Genomic DNA, 18585 nt, shown 5'->3' with positions numbered 1-18585 from the left:
CCATTGTCGTCTTCCTCATAATATTTTAAGCTTTCCTTGTGTTTGCTCTGACCATAGCGAGCATCTTCCTTGTAATTTATGGGGCAACCCCCTGGTACCTATCCTTTGACTGAGAGCCTAGATCTGTCCTATTTCTATCTCCCTTGAGAGTAAATGAACAGGTTATTCATCACAATGACCATGAGTATCCTCTAATTAAAGTCAGCAATTTTAAATTCATGTTTTTTTTATCCTGTTTTTTAGAGGATAATAAAATAAAATTGTAATCAGTCTAAATACATTCAAAGCTATGTTGCTGCACAGTATTTAGCTTAACTAGATCAGACTTTTTTAGTTTTATTCAAACTTTATGTAGAAGAACCAGAAGTTGGTCTTTAAATAACAGCACTGAAAGACCAGAGCTTGGAAGAGTGAATCGGTCATTCTTTTTCTCGGATTCTTAATTGAGATTTGTAAAGCCTATTTGCAGTACCGGCTGAACTTCAGAGTTGCAACATGTGTTTGTAATTGCAAATATAACTGTATTTTCCAATTAATTCATTTTATTTAACAAGCTGGTATTCTTTGGAGAATAATATGTTCTAAAATAGTTGTTTATAATTTTCAACACAATTTTTTTGAAACAGTATCAAGTTTGTAGTATTAATAGTACAATATGTATCTCCTACGTAGTGTTTTGAAAAATGAGACCACCCAGCACATATACAACATTGTGGTAAGTTTTAAAATGTGGTACTGTAAATGATCCCCCTCAATTCCAGGATTTGGAATACTATTAAACAAACAAGAACTGAAAATAGTTTTTTTTTTTCTTGAATGGGATCTTTTTTTACTTTTTAAAGGTAGCCTGGCTATTTTTTCCTCCAAAAGAAAAAAGTTTTCTTCTGCTTGTATTTTTCCTTAGAAATATCAGGAATTTCAAGTTTTATTATCTTTGAGGAGGACTTATTGTTTGAATCAAATTTTTGAGTCAAACACTTTTTCATTCAAACTCTTACTGTTTGACTTTTTGCCTATCTGGGCCCTCCCTGTACCCTCCCGATGATCTACATCTATTACCTGGGGGAAGGGGTCTGACTGTCCTTCTCTCGCTGCAGCGTAGACTTCTGCTATACGGACCCCAGGCAGGAGGACTCAGGAGAGGCAGCTGCGAGGAAGGGCTGGGGGCTGGGCTGGGGGTGGTACAGCCGCGCTGGAGGAACGCGAAAGGAGTTATTTCTGTTGCTACAGAACTGTTGTCCACATTGGATTGAATGGGTCTGGAAATCAGGGTGGATTGATTTTAAATCAAGGCAATTTAAATAATGATTTAAATCACCAAGTGGAAATCCTTGATTTAAATAGTTGATGTTAATCAACTTTTCCATTTGTACTTTAGTTACTTTCTAAACAAAGTTGCATTAACTATTAAAACATGTTTACTTACAACTAAATAAAGCCTTTGTGCTAGATTTGGTACATCTTTTTTCTATCTAAGAGAGTATACTGTAATTATATACATATATTTAAGCAACAATATATAGCTTTATATTTTCAGATTCTTATTAATTGTACATTTTAATATGTTAGAAAATAGTGAATAATATATTGCTTATTTATAACAACAAAAAACTAATTTTTTGCTCATGATTTGTGTCAAGCTGGATTAGGATGGTAACTGGAATTTAATTAAATGAAAACAGCATATAAAATTTATTTTTATTAAAACAACCTTAAATGTTGTGGGCACAAACTTCTCTTATCAGAACATATTTCACATTTACAACTAAATGATTTAATAAAGAAACAGAGGTATTAACTGTAGTCAGTGAATAAAATTGATTACCGATATTTCAGGCGAGCCTGAGAAAATTTTCAAATATGTCTAAGTGAAAGTGACTGGAGCTTAAGTTCCTACTTGCCTAAATCTGTTGAAAATGAGACAACCTAAGTTACTTGGGCTGTGTTTCAGACTTTTAAAATTAGTAAATCTCAGTCCCTCCCTCTTTGTTTTTATGCATAGGCTGAAAGAGAGAGACAAGTTTTCCTGCATTTTCAATTCCCAATCGATTTCTCAACTTCGAATGAATTAGTCCACATGAATAAAATAGTTTTTCTATGCCTGCAAAAGAGGCTACAGCTGTCAGAAGTCAGTTTAGCACTTCAGCTTGATATGGTTCCAGGTGCTTAGCTACTGACTTCTACCAGTTCAGTGGTGTGACTTTCTTTAAAACATAATCAGCAAACATATATTGCTTGAATGGTTCACCTCCAGCCCTGAAATTTATTATGGTTGGTATGACTTGAAGGGTGACTATTAGATGCCCATGTCATAGCAGCTGCATCTTCTTCAGCAGTTAGGCATCTACTCTGGTACTTTGGATTGAGAATGTTGGCAAGAAAATGAGATGGAGTAAGTGCTTGTCCTATCTGCTTCTTTCCTGCCTACAATTTAACATCATTGTTGAGTATTTTTTCTTTAGTGTCCTTTCCAAATTTCAACAGTATCAGCAGTACAGCAGCAATCTTTCTGCAGTTTGTTCAAGGCTATGGAAATAGGTTTCAGTGTATTCAGCATATCTTCTCTATTTCTCTTTAGTGCAATGTTGACTGCTTTGTCTGTGATAGCTCCATCTATTTTGTCACAATTTTCTTCATAAATTATCAGAATAGGCCAATTCTTAATAAATAGCTCAAAACATTCAGCCACTGAATTATGTCGTACATCTTGGGGGAGAAATAGTTTGGATCCTATTGCTCTCCAGTGAAGCTGAAATAAAGTGGTTGTTACAGAAGTAGTTTTAAATTTCAACAATATTGTTCTTTATTCCTGGAGTTTTACTTAAGTCTTTGGCTAAAATATGTATCAGATGAGCTCTGCACCTATATGTTGTAAGTTTCAGGTTCCCTCAATTATCTTCTAGATTTCTTCTTATCTTTGCTACATTTGCAGCATTGTCTGTGGTAAAGCTACACTTCGATACTTTAATTTTTGTTCACAGTTTTATAGCTTTTACTGCTACTTCTTTTTAGTATTCTGCTATACAGTCATTTCCTGATGTATCAGTTGTTTCTGTGAGCTAGAACTTCTGTAAAATAGAACATCTTCTGTCATCAGACAAATACAACAGGATCATTGTGTACATTTCTTCACCCATCAAGACTCAGATTAACGCATTTCCCATGAATGGTTTTTGCGCGCTGTTCAATTTCTTTCTCATACACTGTATGCAGCAAACTTCCAGCAGTGTCTGCTCTACTGGGTGGAGTGTAGTCTGGTCGTAATGATTGAACCATGTCAATGAAATGTTTTGTTCTGAACAAGATGAAAAGGGGGAATTTGTTGCATAAATGAACCGAGCAATCTTTTCATCTATGGAGTCTTGCTGGAATTTGCTGGTCCTCATTACAACTCATCCATGGTTTTACTGGATGATGAAGACAGTACTTTTTTTTTTTTTTTTTGGATACAGGTAACTTACTGTCTGATTTGTTTAGTTGCAGTGCTGCTGGTGGTACACATTGCAGATGGTGGACATTCATAATCCCTTATGTCTAAGAAGGACCCTGAAACAAAATGGTAAAGGAAGTCACTCACTGAATATTACTCAGTGCACTGCTTAAAAAAAGTGATTGTAAATGCAAGATTCCTCCTAGTGCAACTGTTTGTAAAACATTTTAAATAACATTTATTTTAAACCAAGTTTTATAGGGAAGATAATAAATATACGGATTATCTAAATCTATGTAAACCCTTATCTCTAGCAGCATACCAAACAAGTTGAAAAAAAAATGGTTTTAAAAGTTAAAATTCATAAATGTCTAATAGAACTTTATTTTTAAACAGGAAATCTTCACCTAGGACAGGGATAGGCAACCTATGGCACGCGTGCCAAAGGCGGCACATGAGCTGATTTTCAGTGGCACTCTCACTGCCCGGGTCCTGGCCACCGGTCCGGGGGGCTCTGCATTTTAATTTAACTTTAAATGAAGCTTCTTAAACATTTTAAAAACTTTATTTACTTTACATACAACAGTAGTTTAGTTATATATTATAGACTTAGAGAAAGAGACCTTCTAAAAACGTTAAAATGTATTACTGGCACACAAAACCTTAAATTAGAGTGAATAAATGAAGACTCAGCACACCACTTCTGAAATTATTTTTTATTGCTCAATATAATCAAACATCCTAGGTCAGGGTCGGCAACCTTTCAGAAGTCCAGCAGTCACAGTAATAATATAGTTGATAAATATTCCTATAACAAATTAATGTGCCAATTATATTTGCATACAAACATTTTGAAATTCATAAGTAAGTAATCCACCCAAAACACAATTTTATTACAATAACTTGTCATAGATTATCATTTATTAGCATACTAGGACCTTGTAGGCAATCCATAAGAAGGATGCAAAAATAAGTTTACTAACCAGTTGATTCAGATTTTTTAGGCATGTTCACATCATCATCTTCAGGTCATTTATTTCTGAGGAGTATTTTTCATTTTGGTGTTTCATTCTGTCAGTTAGGATTTGCACCTATTTGGCATACGTTCCTGTTTTATCCAGTGATAGAGGAGTTTCTTGAAAATCTTCCTGAGTAGGGTCTTTTTATGACCTGCAGCCAAGGCAGTTTTTTCCTCCGGTTCATAGGTGTTGAAATCAATACTAGAGGCAACACTCTGAAGAATACTGTTCCTTCTTCCCACAGGGTCCTGCTTGAACACCAATATTGCTCCTTTTTTTTTTTTTTTTTTGCACACTTTGTTTCTTATCCCGTGTTCCATAAACTGGATCCACCCCTCCCCAATTCTTCACCCTGGGGGAGAAAAACAAACTAACAACTATGGAAGACTTCTACTCATGTAACCCATATGTCTTTTGCACTGCAATATTTTATTTATTTAGAGACAGAGAGGGAGGCAGATGAGAAATGAATGGTTCTCAGTTTGTTTGTATCTCATTCTGTGTACGCATGCAAGGAGACCAAGAAAGGCCATTTACTTGAAGTATCTAGAACCATCCAAAGCAAGGGCTTGTAATTACTGGGCAGGTTAGTGCTCTTCCATTAACTGGAGAGTAAGCTTCTGTGGTGAGTTGACTCATAAATAGTCATAATTTTGAGAACCGAGCCTGTCAGGGACAAGCTATAAAATAGGAGTAAGAGACCGAGGTGGGCTCAATGGATGATCCTGATGCGATACAAGATGGGGGTCTCCTGGAGTCATAGTCCAGGTCCCAGTGTCCCCTACAGCATCAAGCCCTTACTACAGTACATAACCTGTTATGCCATATTCTTAAAGCTTGATTTCCAAAATTAGATGTTTTTCCTCGGATTTTTAATTTATTTAGAAAAGCATCCTTTAACTCAAAATTTTTGATGGTGACAGTCATAGATTCAACAAATGTATTAAATATTTTAAGAGATTATAATAATGTCAGACTTTAAAGTATTTTTATTAAATTCAGAATTAATTTTAAACAGGTTTATTTTTAAAAAGAAAATCTCATTATAATTTACATAAAATAAAAAGTCAGATTTAAATTTTAAAGAATCCAATTTAAAAAAATATATATTTTTTTTAATGTACCCTCCTGGAGAGAGAACTCCTTATTCGTCATTACAATTCATCATCCCTCTAGGCCAGAGTAGAAAGAAGCATGTGGTGGGGCAGAATTAGAAGCTAGCGGCTACCCATAATATCGATTCTGTGGATAGAACTTCATTTGCTGCTATTTTATTTTTATTTAGTAATAAATTCATTTAAAAAAGAAAAAAAGTTTCTGTTATCCTGGCTGAAATCTGGAATAATTTACTATGTTATAGAAATGAGTGCAATGCACAAATTAAAGACAAACTACTCACGGAGAAATTGTGCTGTGCATTAGGAAAAGAAGGAATAAACTAGTATTGCGTGACATGAATAAAAGCAGAACAGTTTGTGTCAAAGCTCATTGTATAATTCCTTCCAGCACACCCACACTTAGTATTTACTGAACAAAGATTAAGGGCAACAAATTGAAACATAAATATTCAGTTGCTTGGAAAAACATTTTTCTTGCCAAGTCTTTATGACTTTGAAGATAAATGTCCTGTCTTAAAAAATAAAAAAAAGTCAAGAAAAGAAATAGAAACAAACTGTTATTGATTAGTAAAACATATTTCTATCTTTGTGTATAAAAAGATTTATATCGATTTCAATAATATATTACTAGGAAGTACTTCTTGCGGTATTAAATGATGGTGGCAGTAGCTTACTCCACAAACCTTTCTTACCTCTCCACTACCCCAGTCTCTGCATGTTGATTTAGTTTTGTTTGAGTAGACAAAATTTGAGCTGCTAAAATATTTCATTAATTTTAAGAACATTAGAGCAAAGGTAATATAGTTTTGTAATTATACATTAAACAAATTGCTTGAAACAGAAGTGAGATTAAAAGTGAGTAATCAGCATCTTTTGTTCATCTTCAGATATCTCACATCTGTATCACAAGTAGTAATGAAAATTTGTAGGTCACTTTTTTTCTGACAAAGAATACCTAAGCGCTCTTCTAACAGGTCCAATTAAGACTTTGGAAATTTGTGTGTTCTTGCAGCTGGAATGTATGACTAACTATGGCTTTTATTTCAGAAGTTACAACTGCTTGGCTTTCTTTCCACTGTGTATATTTTTGATCAAAAGGTTAACATCAAGTGGGTGCCTTCATTTTAAGCCTAGCTCTTCAGTTTACAGAGTATTATTGGTTCCTTTAGGGACAAGCACTAAATACATTGTTTCAAGTTTAACAGAAGAGAAGTAATTGGAAAATGAGCTTCATAATCATCTTGATGTAAAATGACATCTTGAGCCGTTAAGCTCTTGTGTAAAGTGTTCTCATTGTTTTAAAAGGAGTCACCTTTGGCTGAAATAATACAATTTTAATATAAAGCATAAAGAGGATCTCATTCTGTGCTATGTGTGGTATTAAGCAACTTAGCCTCCCTATGAGGCTATTAGGAATCAAACATGGTCAGACAAAACAGAATGTGTGTGACCTTAGCAAGTATCATAGCTATATGTTCTATTGCTTTTGCAATATCATGGAAACTAAAATTTCTGGGTTTAAGAGAATGTAAACAATTCAGTCTATTTTCTTTAAGAAAAGAAATGAGGAAATATCACTGATGATTTATTAATGTTTTGTTTCTCTCAGCAAACTGGTGGGAAGAGGTGGGGATTTGGTTTCTCACTTGGGAGTTGCCCCTGAACATTGAGAACTCCTATCTTACTTAGCAATGCTTAGGGCCTAATAAATTTTGTCTTCTGGTTATTAGGTGTCTGTTAAAAAATTCAGTAAAGGAACAACCTGGACTTGAGAAGAAGAAGAATTGGGCATCTCTGCACAACGAGTAGATATCTGCATGCTCAACCTCACTTTTGGACTGTAGTAAAATTAAGTACACCTCTACCTCAATATAACGCTGTCCTCAGGAACCAAAAAATCTTACTGCGTTATAGGTGAAACTGCATTATATCGAACTTGCTTTTATCCACCGGAGTGCGCAGCTCCCCCTCCCCGACCCCCTGGAGCACTGCTCTACAGCGTTATATCCAAATTCGTGTTATATCGAGGTAGCGGTGTATATCATTGTGGGATTGGAACCTTAGTTTGCATAAGCAACCGGATGGAGAAAAATATAATGCTTATGGCTTACTCCCAACTGTAATACTTTGGTCATCCCTTCTTTAAAAGGATATTTCAGAGTGTTTCTAGGGGGGCGGGGGAGGAGGGCTAGAGATGGGTCACAAAAATGATTAGAGGCATGGAAACACTTTCCTATGAAGAGAGATTGAAAAGATTAGGTTTGTTTACCTTAGAAAGGAGATTTCCAAAAAGTATATAAAACAATTAATGAAATAGAGGATGTAGATGGGACATTTCTGTTTTCTCCCTGTCTTAGGAGAAAGGGGACAGTCAAATTGAAAAGCAACAAATTCAGAAGTGAAAACCAAGAAATATTTTTTGCATAAATCTGAATTAGATCATCGCTGATGTTGTTGAGTCCAAAAATTTAATAGAATTCAAAAAGAGCTTAGATATTTATATGCATAACAAGAATATCCAGAGTTTTTATAGTTAATACAACACATTTTAGAGGCGATATTAAACCTCATGCTACCAGGTTTTATGCCAAACTCTAACTATTAAAAATTAGAATGAGACCTAATGTGGGAGGTAGGTTATTCTGCATCTGCCTAATGCAGTGTTTCTTGCAAGCTCCTCTGAAGCCTCTGATGCTGGCCATCATCAGAAATCACTGGACTAGATTGTTTGTGGATCTGATCCAGTATGGCAATTTCTGTGTTCCTATAACACAGCTATCAGGGGGCAAAAAGTAGGGGGGGGGGAATCTAGTGTGTTTTAAAAATGTATTTAATTGTATCTGGGACCACAAACACTAAAATGCCATAATCATAATCATATGGTGAGCCCTTACTGCAGGGCAGAGTTAAAGTTGTTTGGGTGCTTTACATGTGCTTATTTTAATATGTTTGGGTTTCTTTTAAGTGTATCCTTAATTCTAAATTTTGTGGATTTGTAATGCTTGGTTTTAGGATAATGGCAGCACCTCGGAGGGTAAAAAAAATTACTGGTACATATTCTTAAACTTAACTATATCTTAATGTAGGTGGGTTTTTGGGGGGAGGGGAGAGGATAAGGATAAGCGGGTATATATGATAAATTCCATCTGCTTTTAAACTTACTGAGTTTCTTTCAGTTGCCAAACTCTTATTTTCCGTTGCTCACAGCTTTTACCCAAAACATATCTTTTGGACTGAAGTTCCTATTTAGTCTCAAAATTAGAACTTTGTTTTTGTTTTTTGTTTATTGCATTGTTGATTATACAGCTGTTAGGCTATTTTTTAAATTATCCAAATGTGTACAGGGAGGAGTCAGAAGGCAAAAGTATTTTATTTTTCATCTGCTAAAAAATGTTTGTCTTTTTTGTGGTTAAATAACTCAGATTTATTTTAACATTTTAAAACTTGGCCAGTGCATGATCCTGAATAAGGAGTGCATACTTTGTCTGGTTTGAAGAAATTTGGTTTTGAAATAATGTGGTATTTGGCCCATGTGAGGTACATTTCCTAAACTTTGGAAAGACTTACCAAATGTTGAGACTCACTGCTCAAACCTAATCACTGATAGCCAGAGTGATTCTGTTCTACTTCAGAATCATTGAAGGAAGCTTGGAGTCCTTTTTTACTCACACAGCAAGTTCAATATGCCCTCTGATTTATCTGCGTTCAGAATGGGAGTTGCGGGTTCCCTACCACAACCACTCTCAAGTCCCTCTGCCAGTTGCAAAATCACTTTGTTACACCCACTGACCCTGCCCCTCCAGGCAATTTTATTGGATTTAATGTATTATGATGTGAAGGGGGGACAGATTGGTAACTTCAACATTAATTCACTGGAGTTGTTGAGGCAGTTTCCAATTTACTGTACAGTTAATACTAACAAATGTATTTTATGGTGATATTTATTTTATAATAATAAATTGAGTATGTTCTATTCTTGCAATGAAATATCATGGTTAGATGACTCCACATACCTCTAGTGATCCATTTACATTTTAGTTTCAACCATTGTATGGGCATATCTTTGTAAAAAAGTCTCCAAATCTCTCCTCTCCCCCTCCCCCCCCAACATAACATAGAATTATTGGTTTGCGTTCCATGTTAAAAAAAAAAAAAAAAAAAAAACGGAGAAAAGAACCTGTGAGTTTTTATCCTGTTACTGTGAAATAGATAAATAACATAAACCAAGTGGAAAAATAAAATAAAATGGGGAAAATATGGATTCTGTATCAACTATCGTGGATTGTGCTTTTTAAATTTTTATATAGTATAGGGCAGTGGTGGCCAAACCATGGCTCGCGAGCCACATGTGGCTCTTTTACAGTTAAAGTGCAGCTTGTGGAGCACTCCATGTCCCTCCCCCCATTCTCCACCTACCAGACTGTGGACGGGGAGCTCAGGGCTTCTGGCCTGCGTCAGGGCGGTGGGGCTTTAGCCCCATCGGCACGCCTGCTGGGGCTTGGGGCTTCAGCCTTGTCAGGTGCCTCCTGCAGGGTGGAAGCCTTGTGCCCCAGCAGACACGCCCGGCTCTCAAACTTCTGAAGATTATCGTATGAGGCTCAGAGAGCCAGTAAGTTTGGCCATCCCCGGTATAGAGCATAATTTCAAACCTTATTTTGCAGAAGGTACAGTAATTTCAGGGGTAACTTCTTAGAATCTCTTCCATAAACCACATGATTGGGACTTTGTCAGAAAATATGCAGGCTGAGAGAACCCCATTTTACTTTGATTTTTTTACAGTAAGGAAAGGGATCCATTGTTCCTAAAGTGATCTGTGTTTATAAGCATCCACAAGCCCTAATGCAGAACTGACACTTTTAGTACCTCTATTCATGAGGCTGAGCACTTATAAAATTAATTTAATAAGCTAACAATAAAATATTCTATTTGCACTGACCACAGGGGTCTAGGTTCTTTTCTGATCGCCTTTAAATTCATCTTTGAATATGGGAGTGGATCCCAGTGTACATGAGCATGTGCTGCATTCATGCAGGTTTGGAATCTTTCAAATGACAACATCCATCAGGGCAGCCCATGTGCCCTTTGCTTCCTTGTGCTCCAGTATGAGAGCAGAAAATGTCGAGGACCTGTGACCTTCCCTCAGTTCCCTTTTACAGTTCCTGACTTCAAGATGGAACCTGAACCATGTCCAGTCCACTCTGTATCTCAAGCTTCAAACCCAATGTTACTCTGAAGGAATGACTGTTCACTCTCATTGTTTAATTTATTACTTTTTTTTTTGGTGGTCCAAAAAACAAGAGGAAATCCCCTGCTGGGATGAGGCTCTGGATCCCAACTACCAGCAAAATGGTCACTTAACCCACCAGGTTTAAACCCTGCTCACCATGCACAGCAGATGTCTTTTCTGCCTCAGGGAAGGACATATCCCTGACAAGTGCTTAAGCTGGCACTCTTTCCCCTCCTGCACCCAAAAATCAGGAAATACAGGGCTCAAATTACATCTCTTGGAGAAATCCATGAAAGAGACATCTTCCAAGCTGGAGTTGAGGTGACTATCTGCAGCAAGTGCCAAAGTAACCAGACACCCATACCTCCAGTTCCAGTGTGGAGAAGAATACTAAAAGGATGCCACTGGGACCAGTGTCAAGATCCCCAGCACCTTATGCATCAGCGGCCTTGGCACCAAGCGCATCTGTGTCAACTCCCAAGGAAAGAGATCCAGCACCCATTTTGACTACTTCGGACACCGAGCAGCATACCCACAGAGAGCTTGTCCCATAAGGAGGAGTCAAAATATTCCTCCAAAGACAAGTCTCCCCAAACCCTCCTTAACATCAAGGGATAGAAGCAGGATTGTGAGACCATGGTTCAGGCACTGATGTTGACACTGAGACCTGCCCTGGTACTGACCCCAATCAGTGAGCCCTTTCAGGTACCAAGGTACACCTTTAAAGAATTGTCCTTTGCCCCTTGTCTCAGCACTAGAACTGGCACCAGAACTAGACATGCACCCATTAACACCACCTTTCCAAGAGATGTACTCCTCTGTGCCATCGCCAAGCCACTCCTTTGTCCTGACTTTGAGCAGGGAACCCTCTCCCATTAGATTGGAAGATTACCGTGGGTGAATTCCAGAAATGCCCTTTACCAAGCTCTGGTGCATGACTGCAGTGGACAGGGCATCCACTGTCTGGCCAATACCCATACAATTTATCATCATGACTTTACTGGCTTTCCTAGGTCTAATTTCCCACAGGTCCAAACTGGAGCCCCATCACATGTGTCAGAAAAGAGAAGGAGGTCTCAGTCACTCACCATCCCAATTTGGAACCACTGGAGTCCCCTTGTGAGGATGCAAAGGTTGCTCAGGAAAATCTCCTATTGCCTTGCCCATCTAAGGCATCCTCTTCTCTGGATGAAGCAGTAAACTTGGCCCTGACACTGGCCATCAGTGATTTTAGGATCTTCCAAAATGTGCTGTTGAAGATAGCTGCAGGCTTGCACATCAAGCCAGTGGTAAACCAAGAGAACACGACAAGCTATTTGATATCCTTAGCTCGTCTCTGTCAACAGGAATTGCCTTACCAATCAATCAGAGCATATTGGCCCTAGCAAAGGGACTGTAGCATACCCCAGCCTTGCTTCCCCTTCTGCAGAGTAGAAAAGCATTATCCTTTTCCACCTAGTCTTCAAACTTTTTATGTGCATTTGACACCAGGATCTCTTGTGATATTGCAGTTCAGAGAATGACTAATTTCACAAGGGGACTCCAAAAGATAAGGTCTTCAAGGAACTGGACCTTTTCAACCAAAAGGCTTACTTATCAGCCTCGCTCCAATTCTACATCATGAACTACCAGACTCAGTTCACTAAATACAGTTTTCTGATGAGGGAAAGAGTAACCCTCTTCCTATCTAGGCTCCTGCAGGACTGTGGAGAAGAGCTGGACAGATGGTAGTGAAAATAGTGCTACAACTGACAGTAGACCAGTCTGATTTGACCACATGGCTACAGCATTCACAATGTGCTGGGCCTCCTGGTTATAGGTGTCTGGGGTTCCAAAAGAAGTCCAGGTGACAGTAGAGGACCTATGTTTTGAGGGCATAGAGTTCTTCAACAACCAGACAGAAGAGGTACTCTATTCTCTCAAGTATTCCAGGGCAGTGCTGAGCTCTTTAGAGATCTACATCCCAATGTAATGTAATTCAGGCCCTTCCCATATCAGCCCCTCACAGGCAAAGAATACAAGCTTATTCCCACAGTTGCCAACTGGAATACCTGCCCAGAAAGCAACCTCAGGAGGTATGCCCATCCTCCTCTCTCTCACACCATGATTCTTCCCAGAGTCAGCAGATTTGATGAGGGTGTTGAGAGCCACATCAAGACCATCCCAGAGCTGACCTTTGGAAATCACCTCACTGCCGTCTATCGGGTCTGGTCAGAGATAACAGCTGACAGAGGAGTGCTAGATATACAGCAAATGAGTGCTGGATGTCCCATGGCTACCACATCTATTTTGTTTTCTTTGCCCCCTACCCCACGGCCTTTCCCCATCCATCTTCTGGGATCCTTCTCATGAGAGCCTGTTACAAACAGTAGTGGCTTCATTACTTTGTCTAGGTGCTATAGAAGAGGTAGTACAGTGGAAGAGATTTCTATTCCTGATATGTCCTTATTCTGAAGAGAAGGGGGATTTTTGTCCTATCCTAGATCTGAGGAGACTGAACAAATACATATAGCACCTCAAAGTAAAGAATGGTAATGCTTGCCTCCATCATTCCATCACTTCAGGCGCAGGATTGATTTGTTGCTTTTGACTTACAGGATGCATATTTTCACGTTGCCATCCACCCAGTATGATGAGGCCAAATCACTATCAGTACGAGATACTGTCCACAGCACTGAGAGCTTTTACAAAATTCCTCATTGTGGTTGCAGCACACCTGTAGAAAAAGGGCATTCACGTCTATCTGGGCTCATCAGTGGTAGCTAACATCAGGAAGCTCTGAGTCTCAAATGTGCCCTCTCTCTGTTTGCCCAACCGGGCCTCCTGGTGGATGGTGAGAAATAGTTTCTTATCCCTTCCCAGATAGAGTTCATAGGAGCCAGGATAGATCCCCCAACAGCAAGGGCTTATCTGCCAGAGGATAGATTCCTCTCACTTCAGTCATTACTGAATAGGGTGAAGTCATACACCACCCAGTGGCACCAACTCATATTATTAGACTATATGTCTATGAGTATGTAATTGATGCAACTTGATAGCATTCACCTGAGATTGCTGCAATTCTGGTAGAGGTCAGTCTAACCCAATGGTCCCCAAACTGTGGGGTGTGCCCCACAGTGGTGGGTGTGGAGGAATGCTGGGTGGGCGGCTACGGGACCCGGGCCAGCCCCTATGAGGGGTGGAGAGGGAGCGCCACCCAGCCCCGTTTCCCCCCCTCCCCCCAGCTTTGCTCTGGCCTCCAGGCTCAGCACCCAGCCATGGCCCCGGATGCTGGCCCCCACCATGGCCCCATTCCCAGCCTCAGCCATGGCTCTGGCCCCAGCCTAGTCCCCCATCTGGGGCCCTGCCCACTGCCTTGGCCCCTGGATGCAGCTCCATTCCCTCCCAGCCTCGGCCTCCTTACCCCAGTCCGTGTTCCCCCACCCCTGGGAGCCGTGGCGCCGCTTCTGGCCCCAGCTCCTAGTGGGGACGGGGAGGGCGCATACCGGGGTGGGGACGTGCGACCTTGAAAAGTTTGGGGACCACTGATCTAACCCCTGAAAAACAGGTAGTGTCCAAAAAGATAGCTTTTGTGATCTTATCATCTTCAAGGCCATCTATCATGGACATATCAGAGCAGTTTTGGGAGCCCATCTGGACCATCTACCGATACAAGGGTCACTGTTACTGGAAGACAAGGAGCTGCACGTGAAAGTCTTAGAGCTCAGAGCCATCAGACTGGTATGCAGCACTTCTTTCTGTCCTGTGATACTTGGAAGTGATGATGTTGACAGACAATATGTCAGCAATGCACTTCATAAACAAGCAAGAGGGCTCCTGCTCTTTCCTACATCTTCAGAGGAAGTCAAGCTATGGAGTTGGTGCTAGCTGTATGGCATAACGCTGGTAGCTCTGCACCTCCCAGGAGCCAGCAGCATCTTGGCGAACTTCCTAAGCAGGCAACCTGTCCCCATTTACAAGTGGTCACTGCAGAAATCCATCACCAAGTTGATATTCCATTAGCATGGGCCTCTGCTGATAGACCTGATAGAGAGGATGCGTCCCGGATCATTGCCTTCCTTCTGCAGAGGAGTCAAGGCCTCCTATATGCCTTTCTACTAACCCCCCAGGGTGATTTGCCAAAGCCAGACAAGACCAAGTCACTCTCATTCTCATAGCTCCCTACTATATGAGGCACTTTTGGCTGATGGACCTGTTACAGATGTTCACATAACCATCTATCAGGCTCCCAGATTGCCCAGACCTGCTGTTGCAAGATCAGGGTCAGGTATACCATGCAGACCTGAAGTCACTGCACCTGACTGGTAGGACATTGGCTGAGCACCGTGGAAAGGAACTGCTCCTTACGCATTCAGGAAATTCTGGCACAGAGCAGAAAGTTCCTCCAAATGGAAAAGATTCTTAATATGGCCTGCTCAACATGGCCTAGACCCAGTGCAGATCCGGTGTCAAAGTGTATGTCTGCACTGCAAAAGACACCTGCGGCTGGCTCATGTCAGGTGACTCAGACACACTGGGCTTGGGCTAAGGAGCTGTTTAAATTGCGGTGTAGAAGTTCAGGCTCAAACTCTAGGATCTTCCCACCGTGCGGGCCCTAGAGCCCAGGCTCCAGCCCAAGCCTGAAAGTCTACAATGCAATTAAGCAGCCCCTTAACCTGAGTTCAGGAGCATAAATCAGCTGCGTTTTTTTAATTGCAGTGTAAACGTGCCTAAAGATTCTTGTCTATTTGCTGCAGTTAAAATATTCTGAACTTTTTTTATTTGGCTCAACCAGGGTCCATCTGGCAGCAATATCCGCATATAATCTGCTGATATAGTTATGCTGTCTCTTCTCTCATCTGACAGCATCTAAATTCTCAAGCGCCTAATGCATGCTAATTACCCACCAGTCAGAGCACCTATTCCAAAAGGTGACCTCAGCATCATCTTTCACGGGCTAATGGATCTGCCTGTTGAGCCCGTCTTAGTGTGCGCCATCCTTCATCATCTTGCTCTCAGAATGATCTTTTTAGTGGCCAGTCACCTCAGCCAAAAGAGTGAGCAAGCTTCAGATACTCACAGCAGAACCCCTTTATACCTCATTCTGAAAAGACAAGATGGGTTCTGAGACCTCATGCAAAATTAATTCTAAAGTTGGTTTCTGAGTTCCAATCAGCTAACTTACCTGTGTTCTTTCTAAATTCATATTCCACAGAAAGTGAAAGGATGTATTCAGAGCACTTCAATATTACATTAACAGGACCAGATGTTCTAGATTACCCTACATCTATTTGTAGCCATAGCTGGCCACTACAAAGACCAGGCTGTACCATTGCAAAGGCTATCAAAATGGGTAACATGTATCTTTCTGTTATCTGTCTTTCACCTGTCTTTTCAAATGTTACGGCTCACTCAACCAGAGCTCAAGCAACATCCTGGGCCTTCTTCTGCAGTGTGCTGATATCTGAACTCTGCAAGACACCTACATGGAATGACCTGCTCATGTTTGCCAAGCATTATGTTTCTAGATTGGATGCCAAATTGGGAGGGCAGTACTCCAGTCTCTATTTAACTGATGCAGTTGTTATTTGTCATTCCCTCCATTCTATTAGGTTATCTACAGTGGCATCTATAATGATGCATATTTGAAGTGCGAACAGTTACTTGCTATACACTAACTGTGGTTCTTTGAGGTGTTGTAGTCTGCGAATCCCATGAACCGCCCACCATACCCATTTTTGGCATCCTGAGTTCCCATGCCCTTCAAATTGCAAAGGAACGGAGGGAGAATTGGGACTGTTTCATCCTTTAAGTCCTCACACAGGAGCACAAGGATGCATAGCTCTGACAGACTGCTATTAACAAAACTGTGAGTTCATGCATGTAAGGCACATGTGCCCCTACGAGAGCAACATTGACAACATCTCAAAAAAGCGCTGTTACTGTGTTTCTCTGTTACTTCAGTTGAAACAAACATGGTGTGCCTTATAGCTTTGCCCTGTAATTATTGTAATAATTGACCTGTCATTACAGTGTCAGTAGAAATTGTGAATGTAATTAAATACGTCCTACGACATGACATAAAGACATTTTAGCAAGGAGCCAAGTAATATTTTGAGAAGTTAGTTTGTCAAATTGTTAAACTGATCATGTGTAGAGTAATGTGAAAATGGTGATGAACTTGAGATTGTAATCATGTAGCAGTATGGCAAAAAGATTTCCCACTTTTCTATATTTGAGTTAACCATTTATATAGAACCATAAATTTACACTGTGCTTAAAACATAGTATGGCATGATTAGAGCTTGTAGTTGAAAACAGATTAGACAAACTGAAAAGACACAAGACAAGAAAGGGAAGGAGTGGAGAGGGTATCGGGGAAGGAGAATAGATAGTTAGCCCTGGAGAAAAAGTTTGACGTGCAGGAGACTAGGTGAGTATAAAACATCAGAATAGAGAAGTTTTTGGGCAGATGGGAGGTCTGAGAAAGAATGGCAGATTTGGGATTTGAAGTTTCTTGTTATGACTCTTAGTTCTTTTCCATGTCTTAAGCTCTCCCTGTGCTTCACTTGCCTGTAGTCAGTACCTTCAAAATACTTCTTTGGATAGAGAATCTGCATTTTGAAAATACAAAATGAAAATTCTTGTTTAAATTCCAAAAATATTAAAATTGGACAGGTTGGTTACACCTGTCAAACTTTAAATTTAATCCTATTAAATCAAGATATTTAAAAAAATAACTATTAGAAGAGAAATTTAAACTCTAAACCTATTAGTTCATTGTGATCAGCTCCTGACATACGCTATTCTTTCAAAAAGGGAGCCTCTTAATGAGGGAAATGGATCTATAACTTCTAATTATCACTCTAATTCAGATAAACTCTTATACCTAAGGGAAGTGAAATAAGATGGTGTTTATTTACAAATGCTTCGTTATAGTTATATTTTAGGCCTCAATCTGCAAAAATTTACTGCTTGAAATAAATTGATTACTAAGTGCAAAAAGTGAAGCACATGCATAAATCTTTGCAGAATCCAGTTTGCCTGAAGTCTGCAATAACGAATGTACTGGAACACTCAATAGGGTTAGAGTTGTGATTTTACAATGTGAAAATGAAATTGTTTCAAAGAATATCTGGTTTTGGGGCAGAGAGAGAGAGAGAGACAGACACACACACACACACTTACTTCATTAGTGAACTTTTAATATTTTCTCTCCTTTTAAGGCCGTTTGTATGCTATGCAGACTGGGATGAAACTTGACAGTAAAACCCCAGAGTGCCGCAAATTTTTATCCAAACTAATGGATCAGTTGGAAACGGTAAGTAGTTGGAGTTTTTTTTTTTTTTTTTGCTATACTATTACAGAATCTGCTACTACCTCACTTTTAAAAAATTCATCTTTAAACAATTGGAATTGCCTTTCCCTTAACATTAATTAATGATACAAACCTATAGGTGCAAGCATACTGTTTAATTGTTGTAATGTATTGTTTTTAAATTAGGTGACACAAGGATTGAAAAGGGGGAAAGGGTCTACATATATTTACACAAACCTAACTGAAATCTAATACAAACAAAATGTTTACAATAAAATTCCACGTGAAGTAAACATATTACAATGATACTTTATTTAAACTCTACTGAGAAATTAGATGACCTAAGGGTAGGATTTTCAAAAGTGCTCATTCATGGCCTATCTTTTCTCCCACTGAAGTCAATGAGAGTTTTACCATTAACATCAGTGGCTGTGGTTAACCCAATGCTGACTGCTTTTGAAAATCTTACCCCAAATGTCTTGCTAGAAGGAATA

General features: G+C 39.5%; 1 protein-coding gene across 1 annotated transcript in view; it reads left to right on the top strand.

Moving 5' to 3' along the window:
- The window catches only part of VTA1 (vesicle trafficking 1), a 77270-nt gene that overhangs the window by 12349 nt on the left and 46336 nt on the right, over nt 1–18585 (top strand). Inside the window, exon 2 of the mRNA XM_054023251.1 lies at nt 18000–18094. Coding sequence (XP_053879226.1) covers nt 18000–18094 — 95 coding nt within the window. The remainder of the gene's footprint in view (nt 1–17999; nt 18095–18585) is intronic.

This window comes from Malaclemys terrapin, chromosome 3 (genome assembly GCF_027887155.1).
Source record: "Malaclemys terrapin pileata isolate rMalTer1 chromosome 3, rMalTer1.hap1, whole genome shotgun sequence".
NCBI classification, from domain to species: domain Eukaryota; kingdom Metazoa; phylum Chordata; order Testudines; family Emydidae; genus Malaclemys; species Malaclemys terrapin.
This window is presented reverse-complemented; position numbering and strand designations above follow the sequence as displayed.